The 19,618-nt window shown below is 34.9% G+C and overlaps 1 protein-coding gene across 5 annotated transcripts in view; it reads left to right on the forward strand.

The window, feature by feature from the left end:
• LOC117344236 (integrin alpha-8-like) overlaps positions 1 to 19,618 on the forward strand; it is a 122,004-nt gene that overhangs the window by 74,157 nt on the left and 28,229 nt on the right. For 4 of the 5 annotated variants that reach the window (XR_004536131.1, XR_004536132.1, XM_033906914.1 and 1 more), the window contains exons 7-16: positions 1,117 to 1,203; positions 1,817 to 1,861; positions 2,614 to 2,657; positions 3,305 to 3,358; positions 12,957 to 13,009; positions 13,387 to 13,486; positions 14,319 to 14,357; positions 18,371 to 18,488; positions 18,935 to 19,032; positions 19,386 to 19,476. Coding sequence is in view for 3 of the 5 variants with exons in the window: in XM_033906914.1 (XP_033762805.1) it covers positions 1,117 to 1,203; positions 1,817 to 1,861; positions 2,614 to 2,657; positions 3,305 to 3,358; positions 12,957 to 13,009; positions 13,387 to 13,486; positions 14,319 to 14,357; positions 18,371 to 18,488; positions 18,935 to 19,032; positions 19,386 to 19,476 (729 nt within the window). In the remaining 2 variants the exon portion in view is untranslated. The remainder of the gene's footprint in view (positions 1 to 1,116; positions 1,204 to 1,816; positions 1,862 to 2,613; positions 2,658 to 3,304; positions 3,359 to 12,956; positions 13,010 to 13,386; positions 13,487 to 14,318; positions 14,358 to 18,370; positions 18,489 to 18,934; positions 19,033 to 19,385; positions 19,477 to 19,618) is intronic. The other variant, XM_033906916.1, reaches the window with a different exon arrangement.

Genomic DNA, 19,618 nt, shown 5'->3' on the forward strand with positions numbered 1-19,618 from the left:
TACCTATTGTCTGATCCCCTTTTGTCTGGCATGGTCAGATGACCTTTACCTATTGTCTGATCCCCTTTTGTCTAGCATGGTCAGGTGACCTTTACCTATTGTCTGATCCCCTTTTGTCTGGCATGGTCAGATGACCTTTACCTATTGTCTGATCCCCTTTTGTCTGGCATGGTCAGATGAACTTTACCTATTGTCTGATCCCCTTTTGTCTGGCATGGTCAGATGACCTTTACCTATTGTCTGATCCCCTTTTGTCTGGCATGGTCAGATGACCTTTACCTATTGTCTGATCCCCTTTTGTCTGGCATGGTCAGATGACCTTTACCTATTGTCTGATCCCCTTTTGTCTGGCATGGTCAGATGACCTTTACCTATTGTCTGATCCCCTTTTGTCTGGCATGGTCAGATGACCTTTACCTATTGTCTGATCCCCTTTTGTCTGGCATGGTCAGATGACCTTTACCTATTGTCTGATCCCCTTTTGTCTGGCATCATGCATCAAAAACAATTTACTCTTTGACATCTTTCTAATAAACCAAGAGGCACCAAAACCATGATATTGGGTCAGTTTCATGCTGGGATGAAGGGCTACCAAAGGTGTTTATTTGAATGACCTTGATGTAAATTAAAGGTCACAGAGGTTGAATGTATAAAATATTTTCAAAAGCCAACAGGCCCACAGTCATGGAAACTCAGAAGTTGCATACTTGGTTAATTCTGGAATTTTGTGTGTGCTAGTTATATATTTTAAAGACAAAACACATAATGGATATGTACCTATATAGAAAGTGACAATTCTTCGCAATTTTTGCGTGAAGTTGTAATTCTTACTCTGGCATTTAACTCCCAAGGCTGTTAATACAATTTTTTCCTTGTAATGTTGAATGGGGTAGTGATGAGGTGACAACATGAGGATAGTATATAGCGACAAACTTGTCTGCCCTGACTGAAATGTGATCCAGGTACATGTACCCTTAACTTAGTCATAATTAAATGGAGGTCTTCTGGGAAATTCTGTTGAACATTCGTTGAAATATTAGCGTTATATTTGATTAAAACTCAGCGTTTACTTTTAATTTTTCATTGTGCAATTTTGAATAATTTGCATTTTTTTAGGACAAGTACACAATATATATCTTGACAGAGGGAACTCTAGGAAAGACACCGGAGAAGAACCGCAGGCATCAGACGACAGTTATAGAGGTAATGCAAGGAAAAATTGAAATGTTTAAAAACAAACCTTTCATGTTTCAAAATATTTGCTACCATACAAGATAATCTAAAATTTTACATCAGTTTTCATTGTGTACTACATGGTGTGATTAAGTAAGGAATTTTTCAGCAAATTTTTAACCATCGAAACATAGTCTGCATGCCAACATAAAATCAGTATCTAAAATAAAGATTACAACGGTCTGTTTTGGTCTGGTCATGTTGACAGTGAGAGGCTAGCAGCCGATGTCAATCGACTAGACTTCACACATTCTGAATCTTTAGATAGTTGACTGGTCATAATGTTCGCCATGTCTAGTGAAGTACACAATGATATGTTATTTAGATGAAAGATATGGGTAACAGAAGATTGCTGAATTTAATCTCCTGTTTTTATTTTTTTACTCCCGACATGCTGTAAGAATTTGTTGACAGTATGGGGCGATGATAATATGATATTGGGCTGTAGAGATAGGGGCAAAACTTTTCAGCACTTTACTGTTTGGCTAAATGATCATAGATTGCACTTTCACATGTGGCATCCACTGTCGCGTCTAAGTTGTGGTGTAAAGTATGCATGACCGTTAACTCCCGTGTGTTTCAGGCTATTCCAGTGCAGTGGGCAGGTTTGATGCAGACGAAGAAGATGGTAAATATAAATAACAAATAAATTTTTATTTGTTTGCTGGGTTTATCATCCCATAAATAGTCAGGGTCATTTTGAGACAGGTCTCCTTGTAGTAGCTGGTGACTACCTCACTGAACAGCATACCGGAGACTCTCTTGCTGAAACTATGCAGAGCAATTAGGGTTAAGTGTCTTACCCAGGGACAAAACCACAACAGCTCAGGCCAACCTGTTATATAAAAAAAAATATTAATAAATTATTATAGTAATTTAAAAAAATTAGTACCAAAACAATTGTAAAAACATCACAAAGGTAACATCAAGCAAATTAACATTCTGTCCAAAGATAAGTGTATGCCATATAATAAGCCCACCCAAATCTATTGTTATTCAGTACTTAAGTCATTGTTTTGAAATAAGCCCACCCACATCTATTGTTATTCAGTACTTAAGTCATTGTTCTGAAATAAGCCCACCCAAATCTATTGTTGTTCAGTACTTAAATCATTGTTCTGAAATAAGCCCACCCATATCTATTGTTATTCAGTACTTATTTCATTGTTCTGAAATAATCCCACCTAAAACTTTTGGTGTTGAGTACTACTAACAAATCAACTCATGCACTTCAATTTTTGTGTAATATGACTTGAAGTGTTTTTGAAACAGAAAGAATTAATGTAATAAAGAAATAGAGTATAAAATTACTTGATTACAAATTCTCACCTTTAATTTGGTTTTTTAAAGGAAATTACCTTTTGACCCTTAATCTTTCAGATTATGTTGTGGGTGTGCCCAGAGCAGAATTTCTTCTTGGGAAGGTAATGTGTGTTGATTTGAGTAGATGTTATATATAAAGTTTGTTTTGATAATTTAGATGTTATGTGTAAATTAATTGATGTATAAATAACTGTACATATATAGAGGCTGAATGCTTATATTCAAGTTAAAATTTTAAGTACTCTTTTTAAGACATCTCAGATGATAAGTTGACTGTTAAGACATCTCAGATGATAAGTTGACTGTTAAGACACCTAAGATGATGAGTTGACCGAAAAGACACCTGAGATGATTAGTTGACTGTTACGACACCTCAGATGATTAGTTGACACTTAAGACCCCTAAAATGATTATTGGACTGTAAAGAAACCATTGATGATTAATTAGTTGACCGTTAAGTCACCTCAGATGATAAGTTGACTGTTAGGACAGATTAGATGATTAGGTGACTGTTAAGACACCTTCGCTATTTTTCTTGAATATTTTAAGTGAGATTTCAAGTATCAGATAATATTTTTCAAATAAATTTTTACTTATTGAATCATTCTTACACAAATGTTTGGTCATCCATTTTGTAATACACATCCACTGATGTTCTGAGCTTTTTTTCCTAAACAAAACCTATGAGTTTTTGAAGAGAAAATATAAAGTCTATCTAGATTTTTGAATATATTCCTTTGTTCACCAGGTGGAGCTTTGGACTCAGAATATGACATCTATCCGAAACATCTCAGGAGAACAGGTGAGATTTAACATGTCTGATCTGATCGCTGACTCAGAATATGACATCTATCAGAAACATCTCAGGAGAACAGGCGAGCTTTAACATGTCTCTAATTTGTTTGTTTTGAACTTTTCGCCATTTTGAGTTGTCTGCCCTTGTTTCCACATGCACTGAAGTGATTTACCTACCTTGTTTCAATATACATTGGATTATCTGCCAGTGTCTTTTGATGATGAGTTATCTACCCTTTATTTTCACATTTACATGATTATCTGCCCCTGTCTTCTCACATGATGAGTTATCTACCCTTTATTTTCACATTTACATAATTATCTGCCCCTGTCTTCTCACATGATGAGTTATCTACCCTTTATTTTCACATTTACATGATTATCTGCCCCTGTCTTCTCAGATGATGAGTTATCTACCTTTATTTTCACATTTACATGATTATCTGCCCCTGTCTTCTCACATGATGAGTTATCTACCCTTGTTTCAACATAAAAAATATTGAATATTTGAAGTCTTCTCAATTTTCTGCTGGGCAAGTGGCAGAGACATAAATATCTAAATCTGGCTTTCGTAGGAGATATTTATAGACAGTCTTTTATGATTTTGTTCGCTGAACAAATGTTCTAATAAGTCATGTCAGGCATACGTGTATGGTTGATGGGCCTCTTGTGCTAGCAGTCCAGACATTGTTATTGGATAATTAGGCTTCTGCGATGTGAGGCATCAGGTCAGGATCTTTCCTGAAGGATTAACATATCAGCATTCTTCCTAATTCAAGCTTAACTAGATAACTGGTGTGCTATTCTGGACGGGGAAGAGTATGTTATATATATTACCTTAGATGTACTACAGTAAGGCCATTATGAAATGTGAGATCAAAGTTTTCAGGAATATTTATTCACTGGATTTATTAATTACTAGATATGGACTCATCTGATAAATGTCATTATGAGTTTGATTGCTTGTTCAATGCGTTTATCATCCTGTGAAAAACCAGTTAGGGCATTGTTAGGTTGGGTCTCCATGTAGTAGCTGGTGGCTACCTCATTGAACAACATATGTATGTTGCATGTTATTCAGAGTAATTTGGTAAAAGGAATTGCCAAAGAATACAACCAAGTCATCATAGGACTGTTCGTCATCTCCATAAGTTACAAATGAAGGTTGTATTTAAGGCTCTTCATGAGTAATTACTTCGTAAGATGATGAGTAAGTTAGTATCTCATGATCTGTTGAAACTAGCGATCAAATACAGTTAATGAAATTTGGTTGACTATTTGACTACAAAATCTAAGAGTTCCAAAACGTGTCTTTATATATTGTATACAATGTATTATTGTGGCCTCGGACAAGATCTATGTTTCTAATTTCCATTGATAAAACATTAGTGTTGATTACATCTGTTTTATGTATTTTAGTGGTTTGACACTGTTAATAAGCCGTTGGCCGCATAGATAAATCACATCACCATTCAACCTAAAACACAAAAACTCATGCAGTTCAATTGCTACTTTTTGTTTTAAAACGTTTCAGAACATGTCATTATGTTGAACTGTATTAGTAATTGGTATGATTCTATGACCCGGATGAATGGGGATCAGTAGGCTTGGTGTTATTGCTGTCAGATTTGGTTATGGAATGATGGATTCTTAATTTATATAGATTATTCGCAAGTCATGTGACTGAATCTCACAGCAGATTAGTCTGTAGGCAATAGCGTTTGACAGTCACATGCTGCCTTCTTCAGCCACGACTGGTCACTGTGGCGTGAGTTGATTTTCTTTGCTGAGAGACACTGTCATAAATATTTGGTATAACATCCTATGTATGGTGATGAGGGTAGGATCTAGTAGTCTTATAATGTGGCTCAGTTCTTGCTGAGGTTAGAATCTTGTGTAATTAGTTATAGGTTAACTTGTGATAATGGGATCATGCAGTGTTTAGTTGTATAATGAGGGAATGACTTACAGTGTCAAGTTGATTACAGTAAGTCAGGTCTAAAACACATTCTCAGATTGTGTGAGTTAAACTCATTCACGTTTGACCATCTCTGAAGTGTCAAATCCCATTTAGCTCAGAAATAGCTTACTGGCCATCCCTGAAATGTCAAACTATGTTTAGCTCAGAAATAGCTTACTTGCCATCCCTGAAATGTCAAACTATGTTTAGCTCAGAAATAGCTTACTTGCCATCCCTGAAATGTCAAATCCTGTTTAGCTCAGAAATAACTTACTGCCATCCCTGAAATGTCCAATCTTGTTTAACTCAGAAATAGCTTACTTGCCAATGCTGAAATGTCAAATCTTGTTTAGCTCAGAAATAGCTTACTTGCCATCTTTGAAATGTCAAATCCAGTTTAGCTCAGAAATAGCTTACTTGCCATCCCTGAAGTGTCAAATCTTGTTTAGCTCAGAAATAGCTTACTTGCCATCCCTGAAATGTCAAATCTTGTTTAGCTCAGAAATAGCTTACTTGCCATCAAATAGGTAGAGATACTGTTTATCTGGGTTCTGCTGCTGCTGCAACTGCATTACGGTTTTGCCAGAAATTCTGTATTCAAATCTAATCATTGTATATGGTGTGTTGGAAATAAAGAATGACTGTATCAGAGAATAAACCATCGCAAAACAAAATTCAGCTTATTACTTAACTTAGAATCGAAAGGAAAAAGACTGGAACATTGGAAGTTAGATGTATGATGGCCCTATCATGGCTTTCATTAAGTTTGCTGGCTCTGATAAGAGAATAATTACGTCTGTATTTACCAGATATCTGTCTTCATGTCTATTTACTAGATCAGGTTTCAGGTTTTGGGGTATTTCAGCATTGCGTGTGTTGATATATACAAATTGGTGATAAGAGGCGACACCGGTGTGGATTCATCTGTTGTTGATAACAAATCTGTAGTTCCTGAAAGTGAAATGGCTTCCTCATAAAAAAGCTGCACCATATTGCATTCCGCACAAGATATGTGTGCATTTTCTGTATACCTGTGTTGGATGTATAGACTTAGTTAAATATAGACTCTTACACACTGTTTGGTTCCTTATCCCATGTGTTATGTAATCAAAAGCTGCGTTTGAATCTGGTAAAGAGTTTGTGACAGGGAACAAGCTTTTTATAGAAGCTGAGGCACTGGTATGTGTCTTATCAGATCCATGATGTTTAGTAAGGTAGCGGAAGAAACTCTTAAATACATCACTTGAATATCTAGGTACACAATGACGCAATACGATTCCTGCTTGTTAATTTACTTTCTGTGTTTATTTATTTCCGTCTTATTTATTTTCGTTGAAACAAACAGAGATATTTGTAAGGGCCTATTAGAACTCCGGCTACTGAAGTGTTGTGAATCACTGTTGAATTAAGAAAACCAAGTGATCATTTATTGTTTTCTAAAAATGCTGGCATTTCTGAAACTCGGTTTCTGTTATGAGTTCCTTAAGCTGCATTGAATGGAACTTTACTACCAGTATATAAGTTGTTGGGAATGGCATTAACAAGAGTCTATCAAATATTCCAAATAGAAGCTGCACAAGGAAAACAATTTAAAATTTGATTACAAATGTAGAATTACGAGTCACTGTAAAGTTTTCTTATCACATTTAAATGGTTTGTTACACTGTTTTGTAACTTCATATAATAAATAAAAAAAGGGTAAATTAGATTCCTTTGTACCAGTATATAGGTGTATATACATCCAACTGAAATTAAACTAGAAAAACACAAAATAGGAGCCTGTCATGCCGTCTTAACTCGTGTTTAGCCTTTTAGTTTATGACATATTGGATTGAGTTTTTTATACATACAATAAATGTACTTTGTTTTGTTTGTTTGCAAATAACAGCAATGTTGTTCCTGGAAAAATATTATCCTTGGTGCAAGTATCCTACAGTACCAGTGTATCTTCTGAGGTTTATTACGCAGGTGTAGAGAGTTAATGTGAAATGCCAATGAGGGTGTGCAATTGACCTTCAAAAGCATTATGCGGCACACAATTTTCTATGGCTGTAACAATTTTTTGAGGTTTTGAAAAAATTTTCATTATTTATCATTGAATAATTTTCAAAGGTTGTGAAAAAACTTGTTTTATCTCTGAAAATATAAATAAATAAATTTTCCTGAAATTATAAATGAATGAATTTTTCATTGAGATTGTGAACATTTTTCATTATTATTGAAATATCAATGACCAATTTTCTGAAGTTGTGGAAAAATATTGATTGTCAGAATGATTTTAGTGAAAAATTTCAGAAGAAGCAGCACAGTTGCAAAAAGTTCACATGTAACCCCAGAGAACATTTTAGCCTGTTTTTCTTCATCTATAGGGTTTTACTTATACCAGGGTAAACATACAGGGTCGTTTTGAGGCAGGTAGTAGCTGGTGGCTACCTCACTGGAAAACACATGAGAGGCCTGTTGAATGATATCCAGAAAAAGTATTGTCTACTTAACTAAATCAAGCAGTAAAGATGTAAAGCTTATTCAGTAGTATTGGGTAATTCTCTATAGCAAAGCTACCATCCTTAAAAATCAGCTTTCGTATACGTTATGTTAATCTATTATCTAATGATTTGGATCCATTAAAAATGTAAATGGTGTAAAAGGGTACCTTTTGGATACACTTATAAATCCAATGAAAAAACATTGAATTTCTAACATTGGTTTTATATCTTAATAAACATTAGCCTCGAAACTTCACATCGCAGAACTCTCTTGAGAACAAGATTAAATTCTTTTTTGGTAGAAATGCATGTGACAGGAAGGTTATATGTAATCAAATTGATTCTGTTATGTTAACAGTTTTTTCACTTATGTGAATAACTGGGACCAGAAGCACTATGTTGGTAATAAAGTGGGATGAGGGTGGTGACTTGTTAAAATGTTCACAGGAGGAACTGTATGTCGCTAGGAACATTAATATACAGGTTTTTCTCAAACCCATCTTCACACGTATCACAATAACTGATGGAAGCTGCGAAACGTTTTATTACTATTTTCAAACTCTTTGGCAACATAGCAAATAGTCTATAAAATTTCAAGGACGAAACTGTCGAGGCTTTATATGCTTGTTGTATTAGTCAAAAGCATGCGTTGTTTCCTCTTGTGCAATAAATGTGTCTACCATTCTGAGATGCTGGTCTATACCTTAAAGACCCATTTAGGCTCTGATTGGTTCCATAACCAAAAAAAAAGAAGAAAAAGAAAAAAAAAACAGCGAGAGAATGAAATTTAGAAGAAGAAAAACGTTTTTAAATGTCACAGTATTTCCAGTTTCTTTATAAGCAATCTGATAGTTAGTTTTGTTATACTGAATCGGTCGTGTCTGATGAAGTTGACTCTCAATGTCAGATTCAACCATTTATTTTTAGCTCCAGGGAAATATTATGATGTTTAGCAGAGTAATGTTGGTGTTAACAAAGCATTGTATTTCCCATTAGGGAGTTGCTGTCACTTCAGACCTGCAGAATTATCACTCTGAGGAATAATGAGTTTTGTAGTGGAATAATGAGTTGTGTAATTTTTTTTCCAACAGAAATAAAATTGAATCTCTTGAAATATAATGGTTTGCCTCATAAGATGATTGCGGGTACAATAAATGACCAGGTAGTGGGGTAATATGTTTCTTTTTCATACAATTAAGTCAATCCTATTTTCACTGGACTTAGGTATGAATACAAATTATTGACAGAACTCCAATCTTATTGGAATACAGATCATCAATAAACACTAGATATTATGACGTTATGACGATGATGGGTAAAGGGTTTTGTTCAGATGACTTTTCAACAAGCCAATCAAAATGCAACTGGCAATCTTTTGCCAGAGCTTCCTTCCCCTCAGCACCCGTCATGGTTGGTCATTATTGAATACATAATATCAGGGAATGTCCCCCCAACTAAGATGATGGTACCTATCACCAGCCAATACATGTCCAAAATGATATATTCAGAGTATGCATATGTAGTTTGTAGATGTTCCTTTGTTATAACGGATACTACCTTAGTAAAGTAAAAAAAAAAAAAAAAATGGATAGATCAGAGGCTTATTGATGTTTTAACACTTCCATAGCCTGTTCAATTTACACAGAATGCCAAAGTGGCAAAGACATTTTTTGATTGGCTAAAAAATCCTTTTGAATGGTAAGTAATGAGGTCAACTGAACATGACCCCCTTACCAGCCCTGAACATGACCCCTTTACCAGCCCTGAACATGACCCTTTTACCAGCCCTGAATATGACCCCTTTACCAGCCCTAAACATGACCTCTTTACCAGCCCTGAACATGACCCTTTTACCAGCCCTGAACATGACCCTTTTACCAGCCCTGAACATGACCCCTTTACCAGTCCTGAACATGACCCCTTTACCAGCCCTGAATATGACCCCTTTACCAGCCCTGAACATGACCTCTTTACCAGCCCTGAACATGACCCCTTTACCAGTCCTGAACATGACCCCTTTACCAGTCCTGAACATGACCCCTTTACCAGCCCTGAACATGACCCCTTTACCAGCCCTGAATATGACCCCTTTACCAGTCCTGAACATGACCTCTTACCCCTTTACCAGCCCTGAACATAAACTTCTTACCAGCCCTGAACATGACCCCCTTACCAGCCTGAACATGCCTGCTAAACAGCCATTGTCAGTTTTTCATAGCGTCGTGTATAAAGATTATCTGCATATTTATCTGACTGACATACTATTGTGTGATTTCAGTGGATGCAAACTGGATGAGGTAAACATTAAGGTAAACATCACCTGGACATCAGATGGAGTTATAAATGACCTTGACATCAGATGGAGTTATAAATGACCTTGACATTAGGCAGAGTTAAAAAATGACCTTGATATCAGATGAAATTATAAATGACCTTCAGATCAGGTGGAGTTAATAATGACCTTGACATCAGATGAAGTTAATAAATGACCTTGACATTAGATGGAGTTAACAAATGACCTTGACATCAGATGAAGTTAACAAATGACCTTGACATCAGTTGGCATTAATAATTGACATTGGTATTAGGTGCTATTGGGTGCAGTTTATAGGTGACTTTAACATCAGCTCAAGCAGAGAGGTGACCTTGACACCAGATTGATCTTACACTTGTTATTTACTAAGATGGAGAATCTGGCAGTTATGAAACTAGAATGAAGCAGTACCGTCAGCTACCATAAAAATCCAGCTCACCAGCAAACATCTCTTTGAAACTATTCTTCTGGGACTAAAACAACTTTCAAAATAGATTCTGATGTGTCTATACAACTTTCAAAATAGATTCTGATGTGTCTATACGACCTTCAAAATAGATTCTGATCTGTCTATACGACCTTCAAAATAGACAATGATGGATCTACACACCCTTCAAAATAGACAATAATGTGTTTACGAACAAAGTTAAATGGAATGTTATGATACAATATTAAATGATAAAACCCATGTAATAGCACCAACTATCAACACTGTTATTGTTTCTGAAACTGTAGAGCTAGTAAAAATATTTTAGAGAGGTCTTGGTGGTTTTTCTGGCTAAAAGCAGCACAGTAAACTCACAGTACTTGTATTATATTGCTCCCTGTAGTATGGTATTTTCAAATTGAACCCAGGGTCAAAATACCATTATGATAAAATGACCCCCTCATGGTGAAATGCCCCTCCCCCAATATTAAAGTCACTATAACATGATTTTTCATATATTATTTAACATATTTTGATTAAAATAATGTTATATTATTATAAACAGTACAAATTTGGATGGGTAGGTTGACTATGGAATGTAATATAGGTGAACAGTTGAGGATGGGGGTGAATGGAGAAGTAAGCTTTACCATGAGAGGGGGGTCATTTTACCATAATGGTATCTTGACCCCGGATCATTTCACCATGATTCAAAATACCATGTTACACCTGTAATATAGACAGCATTATTCAGAGAAGTTGTCGTAACTATTCAGTATTTGAATTCAACACTGGACGTAACTATTCAGTATTTGAATTCAACACTGGAAACAGCATTAATTTAGAAATAGCATTTAAGTTTTTCATTTAAGTTAATTTAAATAATTTTATTGCCTAACATCAAAATAATACTATAGGGGTAAATTCTTAATTTCTGAATTAAATCTGATCGAGACAAGATACAATCCTGACTTGCCCGTATGATGAAGGAGCTAAAACAACAGTCCTTTGATTGTGTTGTCCTTACAGTACAAACCAAACAACATTAGTGTGAGAGACCATTGTACAGACTATTTCATTGCGTGTTTGACCCGTGGATTTAAAGCGAAACTCAAATGAAGATAAAAGTGCCCTTTCCACTTCTAACCTCCTTATTCCATTGACAGGTTTATTCAATAGGCTTTCCTGGTGTTAAGTTACGTTGTCAGCTCAACAATCCATTTGTAGGTCAGAATGTATTTAGTTACCAATGACATATGCTGTGTCTGTAGATAATGACATAGTTTGATTATGTTTATTCATTTTGGTTTGACACACTCTGTAGGCTAGGGTGTACTGATCTTCTACATCCCAAGGGTTCAATACTTATGCCTGTTTGTAGAATGAGGCCTACATTGTTGTCTCTGTCTGTAGGCTAGGGTGTACCCATCATCTAAATCCAAGGGTTCAATACTTATACCTGTTTGTAGAATGAGGCCTACATTGTCTCTGTCTGTAGGTCAGGGTATACCGATCTTCTACATCCCAAGGGTTCAATCCTTATGCTTATTTGTAGAAATCATTGAGGCCTGTAACATTATTGACTGTCTGTAGGCTAGGGTGTACCGATCATCTAAATCCAAGGGTTCAATACTTATACCTGTTTGTAGAATGAGGCCTACATTGTCTCTGTCTGTAGGCTAGGGTGTACCGATCTTCTGAGTCCAAGGGTTCAATACTTATACCTGTTTGTAGAATGAGGCCTACATTATATTGTTGTCTCTGTCTGTAGGCTAGGGTGTACCCATCATCTAAATCCAAGGGTTCAATCCTTATGCTCATTTGTAGAATGATGCCTACATTGTTGTCTCTGTCTGTAGGCTGGGGTGTACCCATCATCTAAATCCAAGGGTTCAATACTTATACCTGTTTATAGAATGACGCCTACATTATGTTGACTCTGTAGGCTAGGGTGTACCGATCTTCTAAGTCCAAGGGTTCAATACTTATACCTGTTTGTAGAATGATGCCTACATTGTTGACTCTGTAGGCTAGGGTGTACCCATCATCTAAATCCAAGGGTTCAATACTTATACCTGTTTGTAGAATGATGCCTACATTGTTGACTCTGTAGGCTAGGGTGTACCCATCATCTAAATCCAAGGGTTCAATACTTATGCCTGTTTGTAGAATGATGCCTACATTGTTGATTTTGTCTGTAGGCGGCTGTGGTGTTCCCATCTCTAAATCCAAGGGTTCAATCCTTATGCTTGTTTGTAGAAATTATTGAGGCCCACTTTATTGACATTGTCTGTACTAAGGGGCATTTACGTCTTACAGACATTTCCTAGTCATTACAAATGTTCGTCAATGTATATCCTGTACACAGGACTGTACTTTGGTGAGACTTGGTAGATAACCTACTCTTTTTATCTGTAGATTGGGGCGTACTTCGGCTATGCACTTGCAGTAGAAGATCTGGATGGTAACAAGTAAGTGAAAAAAATAGAGATAATATCCCAACAAAATTCAAATATTGAGGATCGAGGCACAAGAGTAAAACTGAAAGAATTAAAATATGTTCTCAACTATTAAAAACAAATTGAGATGTTGCTTTCATGCTCATCCCTCTCTTTAAATCAAGAAATCTTCCTTTACAAAATGGTTAAAGAAATTAAAGAGATCTTCCTATACTGAACACTAAAGAAAGAAAAATAATTTGATATAGTTGATGGGGTAATTTTCTCTGGAGTTACTTCCCTTGATTTGACAGTGTTACCTCCCTTGTGTGTGAAAAGTTTAAAAGTAACATTGTTATTGCTAAAGAAGATACAGAATGAAATACAAAAATTTACATATTATATTGCAGACTCCATGACATCATTGTTGGTGCACCATTTTATTCTGACTACAGTTCCACGAAATCGTACGACACTGGCAGAGTGTACATTTACTACCAAAATAAACAGGTAAGTTTGTCCTATCTGTGTTAATACGGTTCTCGACATTTATCTCCCCTGTTTTGTGTTTTTTACTTTTGATCAGTTCTGTGTTAAATCATGTTTTTTATATCACTTATAGAAAAATATAAAACAAATTTGGAAGTTTCATTTGTACTACACACGAAATAATCATACTAATTCAACTGCTAATTTGCAAATTGAAAGCATATTGATTATGAAAATCTTTAAAAAAATATAAAAATACTTTCCTGGAAATTGCATTATTAACAGTAATTGAATAGTCCTAATAAGATCTGAAGATATAATATTGTTGCAGTTGCTGTGTGCTGCCTATAAAGTCTTAATTCTAACATCTAACTAGATTCCAGCTTACGTTTTGATTATTGTATAGCTAAGTTGTTTCTACGTTCTAACTAGTCACATAACAGTGGCTTACTTCAGTACTCAGACTATTTCCTAATGCTTTGTAAGTGAAGATTTAGCATTGGTTAAAAAGTCATTAATTAATTAACGGAATGTTTAGATGTTAATGTTAAAAACACCATTAATTTAATGGAATGTTTAGCTGTTAATGGATTAAACCTCTACAGCAGTCGGTTAACTAGGATGTTGTGTTAGATTAGATGACATTATGTTATTCTTTATAGAAACATTTAGGTATCTTTGCCAACTCTTTTTCTGCCAAGTCACATTCTCAGACCTTGAATGTTGTACTAACAGAAATGGCTATATTCTATTCCATTATTTTTTTACTGTTATTTATGTTCCAAGTTCTAGTTGATTTCTCTTGCTGTTGTGTTGTATTTATTTTTAACCGTGACCTTGCCCCTGTTGTCAGGGCGAGTTCTCAACTTCAGACATCGTAGAGACGGAGGTTGTAAGTGTATAGTACTTTAGTCAGTAACTGGATGTGGGTTTGAGGTCAAGGTCATTCTTGCCAACAACTTAGCCTGGCTGTTGACACTGGTTAACTCCCTTGATTATCTTGACACAGTATGGTGTATTCTTGTTATTCTTGCCTCTGATGATCTACAAAATTTAATTAAGGCTATATGCTACCCGATACTGTGAATTACATCTCCTTCCCAAAAGAATTCTACACTTAGATACCATTAAGATACCTCTGGAGATTATTATTTAGACTCAATTGATTTATTCTTTGATTTAAGTGATACACAATTTATGTACATAACAAATTGAAAAGGGAGATAATTCCTAAAATAATTTGTAGACATTATATTTTGAGTTAGCATTCACCCTTAAGTGAAATTATGATTATCTCTTTCATAATATTAAAAATTTATAATTCGGATATATTTCTTCCCTAATTTTACATGTATTTTTCACTCTCAATAAATGAGCTTTTGAAAATACAACAGATATTTTGCTTGTTTGAAGTAAAACTAGTATACCAGTACTATTTCTTAAAAAATGTTATCAAATTTTAACCAGTGTCACCAGCCTGTGTTTCCATGGTAATTCATGTATAAAATGTTTGATGAAAAAAATCATTTGGAGAAAAAAAAAATATATCAATGTAAATTTCTGCTAATCATGAATAGATTTTAAATTGACTATGATGTTGCTCAAAATTGAAAACTTAGCGGTTATGTTACCATGGTTACCATTTGAGTTTTGGAAGATGACCTCCATATCTTCTTAAGTAGTTCATCAGAATTTTTTTTGAAAAGAAATAACTCCATTTTAGGTAAATTAAATATACTAATGGGCTATTAATGCTTTCTACATCACTTTTCTTTTAGTTTCTGATTGCTTGTGTTTTAATCATGCTTGTTAGAACTCCTCAGCCTGATACGTTGATGGCTTGCTTTTGAATTATAAGTCTCTGATCTGTAACAACTAAATTTGAGTACCTTATTATGTGAGGAAGGACATCTAGAACTAATTGGCAATGACCATTTCAGTTTGAGAATATCTATCTGTATTTATGGTATCAATTGGCTTCCATATAAAAGAAAGCATTACAACTTGAATGTACAGTATCAGTTAAGATAAGAATTTGACTTTTTTGTTTACTTTTGTTTAACTTATAATTTGAATACATTTATCAATTTTAAATTTTATTTCAAGAATTTTTGCTGATGATAATCCATTTTGAATTCTGTATTTGAGCAAATCAGTGTCCATGTACATAAAAGAAAGGAAGATGAAATTGTTTGTTTACATTTGAATACACAAGCTTTATAGAAGCACTGATCTATTTAACTCATGGTGAAGGGCTTGATTCTGATAAAGAGGTTTCTCTTAGCATGAAATTTAGTTTAATGATTTCCCCTAGATAGGCTTGCACGGCAATGACATATACCAACAGAGGGCAAGGTAATCTACTCCAGAGAAAGTGGACTGGCCCGAGAATGGACTGGCCCGAGAAAAATGTGCATTATTACAATATATTATGTAAAAAATTCAGAGGGGAATGTTTGTTATCAACTTAATCGGGAATGTATGTTATAGACTCAGGGGGGAATGTATGTAAAAATTTGAAGTAAAGAAGAAAGTTAAATTGATTCAATTGAGATGATGAAACATGTTTGTATAAAATCAATTGTACCTGTGAGTTATGTTATAAAGACATATTATACATATCACATGTGACATGTGAGGTTTGTCTTTCAATAGAAACATTTAATTTGCATTCTAATGTGTTAGTAAACATGACTGCTGAAGATAATAAGCTACAGTATTAGATTATATAGTCCTTTATTAGAAAATTAAACAGAACCCCTATCTTCATCATCAAGAAAAACTACATGTTTTGTAATGCTTTGCCATTGTCTTGTATCATTGTTTATGTGAAGTTATCCTTACAGATATATAAGGGCTATATCGCTTTCCTCACTAAAACCATCCACCATTGCCAGCAGAGTAAATCGACACCAACTTGCTGCTGGCACTGTGTTGGAAAACCCAATTATCCAGTCTATTCAAATTGAATTTAAACGTTTTATTGTAATAAAAGAGCAGTTCAGCTTGTAGACCCAAAACGTGACTGATTCAGCCATTGCTTAAATTACCTGCAGTTAATAGATGAAGTCTTTATATATTTTAATGTGAAACTTTGTCATTGTCAACCCAGCTGTACAAATGGACACCACCAAATTAGGGAAGTAATCCGGTGGTAGCCGGCTCTATTGTCCAACTAGAATGAAAACAATTATTTTTTCCACTGTGAGAAATTTGAAACTAGTCTTTTCTTCGGAAATGAGGAGGAGCTTTAGAAATGAAACATCACTTCACAGCAGACCTGTAGCTTCTGATCACAATTACAGAATGGGTTAATCTAGAGGTCAGGTGGAGGAAAGACCCCTGAAATATATTTATATATAATCAATGCATCCTCACTAGGTATAGCGATATCAGCTAAGTTGTTGCTACACTTCACAAATTGCATGCACTGTTTCAAAACCTCATCTAGAAAATCATCAAGAACCTATTCCATTCACTCACAGTGATATATCTTAATTCCTTGACTAATGTTTTCCCTAATAGAACTGAAATTTAATTCTGTCTTTTGTTAATTTGATTAGTCTCTTCTCACCTTTCTGTTAATGCTAGGTACTGGTGTACAATTACAGTCGACAGAAATATGGACAGATACAAAATTAGGTAGATTATCTATAACAGTTGATGGCACTTCTAGGAACATCTGCATTAATGCTATGAAATTTTTCAGGTTATATAATTTCACTGTAATGTTTCAGAGTATATTAGGTCTTACCATATTTATCCTCAAATAAGCCCCCTCTCCTGGTTTAAAAGTTAGTACCATATTTATCCTCAAATAAGCCCACTCTCCTGGTTTTAAAGTTAGTACCATATTTATCCTCAAATAAGCCCACTCTCCTGGTTTAAAAGTTAGTACCATATTTATCCTCAAATAAGCCCCTTCCCATTGTGGCAAAGTTTAGTACCATATTTATCCTCAAATAAGCCCCCCCTCTCCTGGTTTAAAAGTTAGTACCATATTTATCCTCAAAGGCCAGAAAAAAATGGCCTTTATAGACAGCTTTTCATATAAAGACTCATGCTTGGTGAATTTTGTTATGTTGGGAACCAAAGCAAGTAGCTATTTCCTAATATTTTCTTCAGCTTTGAAGGTGTGATTTATGTAAGGATTTTGTTTCACAACAAATTAATGTTTATGCGTTACGTTTCGATGACAAGCACTGTATGTCCATTGTCACCTTCTCCTCTATAACCAGGTATTAGGCAAATTAAGAGAAGCAAAATCAAGTCATTTCTGTCCAATTACAATACTACAGCATAGTGATGTAACACATCAGCATGGCCAAAGTCGACATCGACCTTTGAATTTTGAAGACAACTCGTGCATTTTGTACACCTTTGTGTACACATGCTGAAGTTGACAGTGTACATACAGTGGTAATCATCGAAACGTCACATATAAACAGTCATATATAATTTGGTTGTGTAACAAAATCTTTACATAAACAAAACAGGCAGCTTTTGAAGACAGATTGGTGTTAAACAAAGTTGGCCTTTAGGGAGTTACTGTAAATTTTGACACACAAATTTTAGCATATACAATTGTAACTGAATTCAGACAGATTAGTGTAATGACGAAATGGTGTACTCACAACAGTTGGTTTAGACAACAGTACAAAGAATCTGCATTTAGCTCAGTCATAATTTAGTGAAATGAGTACAGCGGGAAAGGCGCTAAAATAAGATTACCACAAAAATATATATGTTTAAAGTATAATAAGGGGAATTGTATTATTTCACAATAATCTACATGTATACGTAATACATAAGATATTTTTGTATAAACTTTTTGTTTGCTGTTATTGATGTTCACATTGAAAAACTATATACAGATTATAAGATGTATATTGCATTTTTTGACAGAGACAATTCCGGCCCAATAGGAGAACACGATACGACATTTTGGACGGACACTCACCAAAGTCTAGGTTTGGGTCAGCTCTGATTGGATTGGGTGACTTAAACATAGACGGATTTAAAGGTGGGTATATTACATTGTTATGCCATACCGTGGTGTCTAGCATCCATCGTCCGTCCATGCATCTGTCAGCACAATTGACTTCTCCTGCATAACCACTGATCAGAATTTAACAAAATTCAGTATGAAGCATCCCTAGGTGGGTGGGATTAAAATTTATACAACCAGATGAGCGATACAGGCTCTTGTTTATATAGGTATTTTTTGTTTATATAGGTATTGATCCATTTACATTTATGTGTATTAAGGTCATGTGGATTGTTAGCGTGTATAAATTGTGATTCTATAAAAGTTAGCCATAGATTGTATTTCATTGCTCCAGTAATTAAACCCCACCCAGCCAGTTATATATTTTGAATTGGAGAAGCCAGAGGTCTTAAGCTTTGGCCCTCTTATGTATGCATTGATTATCATCATTCATGAAATGAAATAATATTTTATTGTTTCAGATCTAGCTGTAGGGGCTCCATATGGGGGCCGAGAAAATAGAGGAGCAGTTTACATATACCTTGGGTCAGAGAGAGGCATAGTTACAAAGGTGTCACAGGTAGGAATTTTATCCATTATTGTAATTAACCCATGAGAGAGGCATAGTTACAAAGGTGTCGCAGGTAGGAATTTTATCAATTATTGTAATTAACCCATGAGAGAGGCATAGTTACAAAGGTGTCGCAGGTAGGAATTTTATCAATTATTGTAATTAAACCATGAGAGAGGCATAGTTACAAAGGTGTCACAGGTAGGAGTTTTATCAATTATTGTAATTAACCCATGCAGTTACTGATGGTAACAATACAATTCTAAGATTATAAATGAAGGATTTTTTGTCCAAAGTTCAAAGGTCAATGTAATTTGTAAGGTTAAAGGTCAATATCATTATGATGTTTCCTCTTGTTACAGGTTATAGAAGGTGTCGACCTCAAACCAAACATAGGTACATTTGGCTGGTCACTATCTGGTGGTCAAGATCTGGATGGCAACCGATATCCAGGTATGTAGTGTATAGTAAAGGTCAAGGTCACCCTGATTCAGTCATGAATTCGATTTTCCAGTGATTTTATCATTAGACAATTAAATAAAATGTTTGGTTGTATATATAGATGAAGTCAGCATGAAAAAATAACACTTCTTAA

Source organism: Pecten maximus, chromosome 15 (genome assembly GCF_902652985.1).
Source record: "Pecten maximus chromosome 15, xPecMax1.1, whole genome shotgun sequence".
NCBI classification, from domain to species: Eukaryota; Metazoa; Mollusca; class Bivalvia; order Pectinida; family Pectinidae; genus Pecten; species Pecten maximus.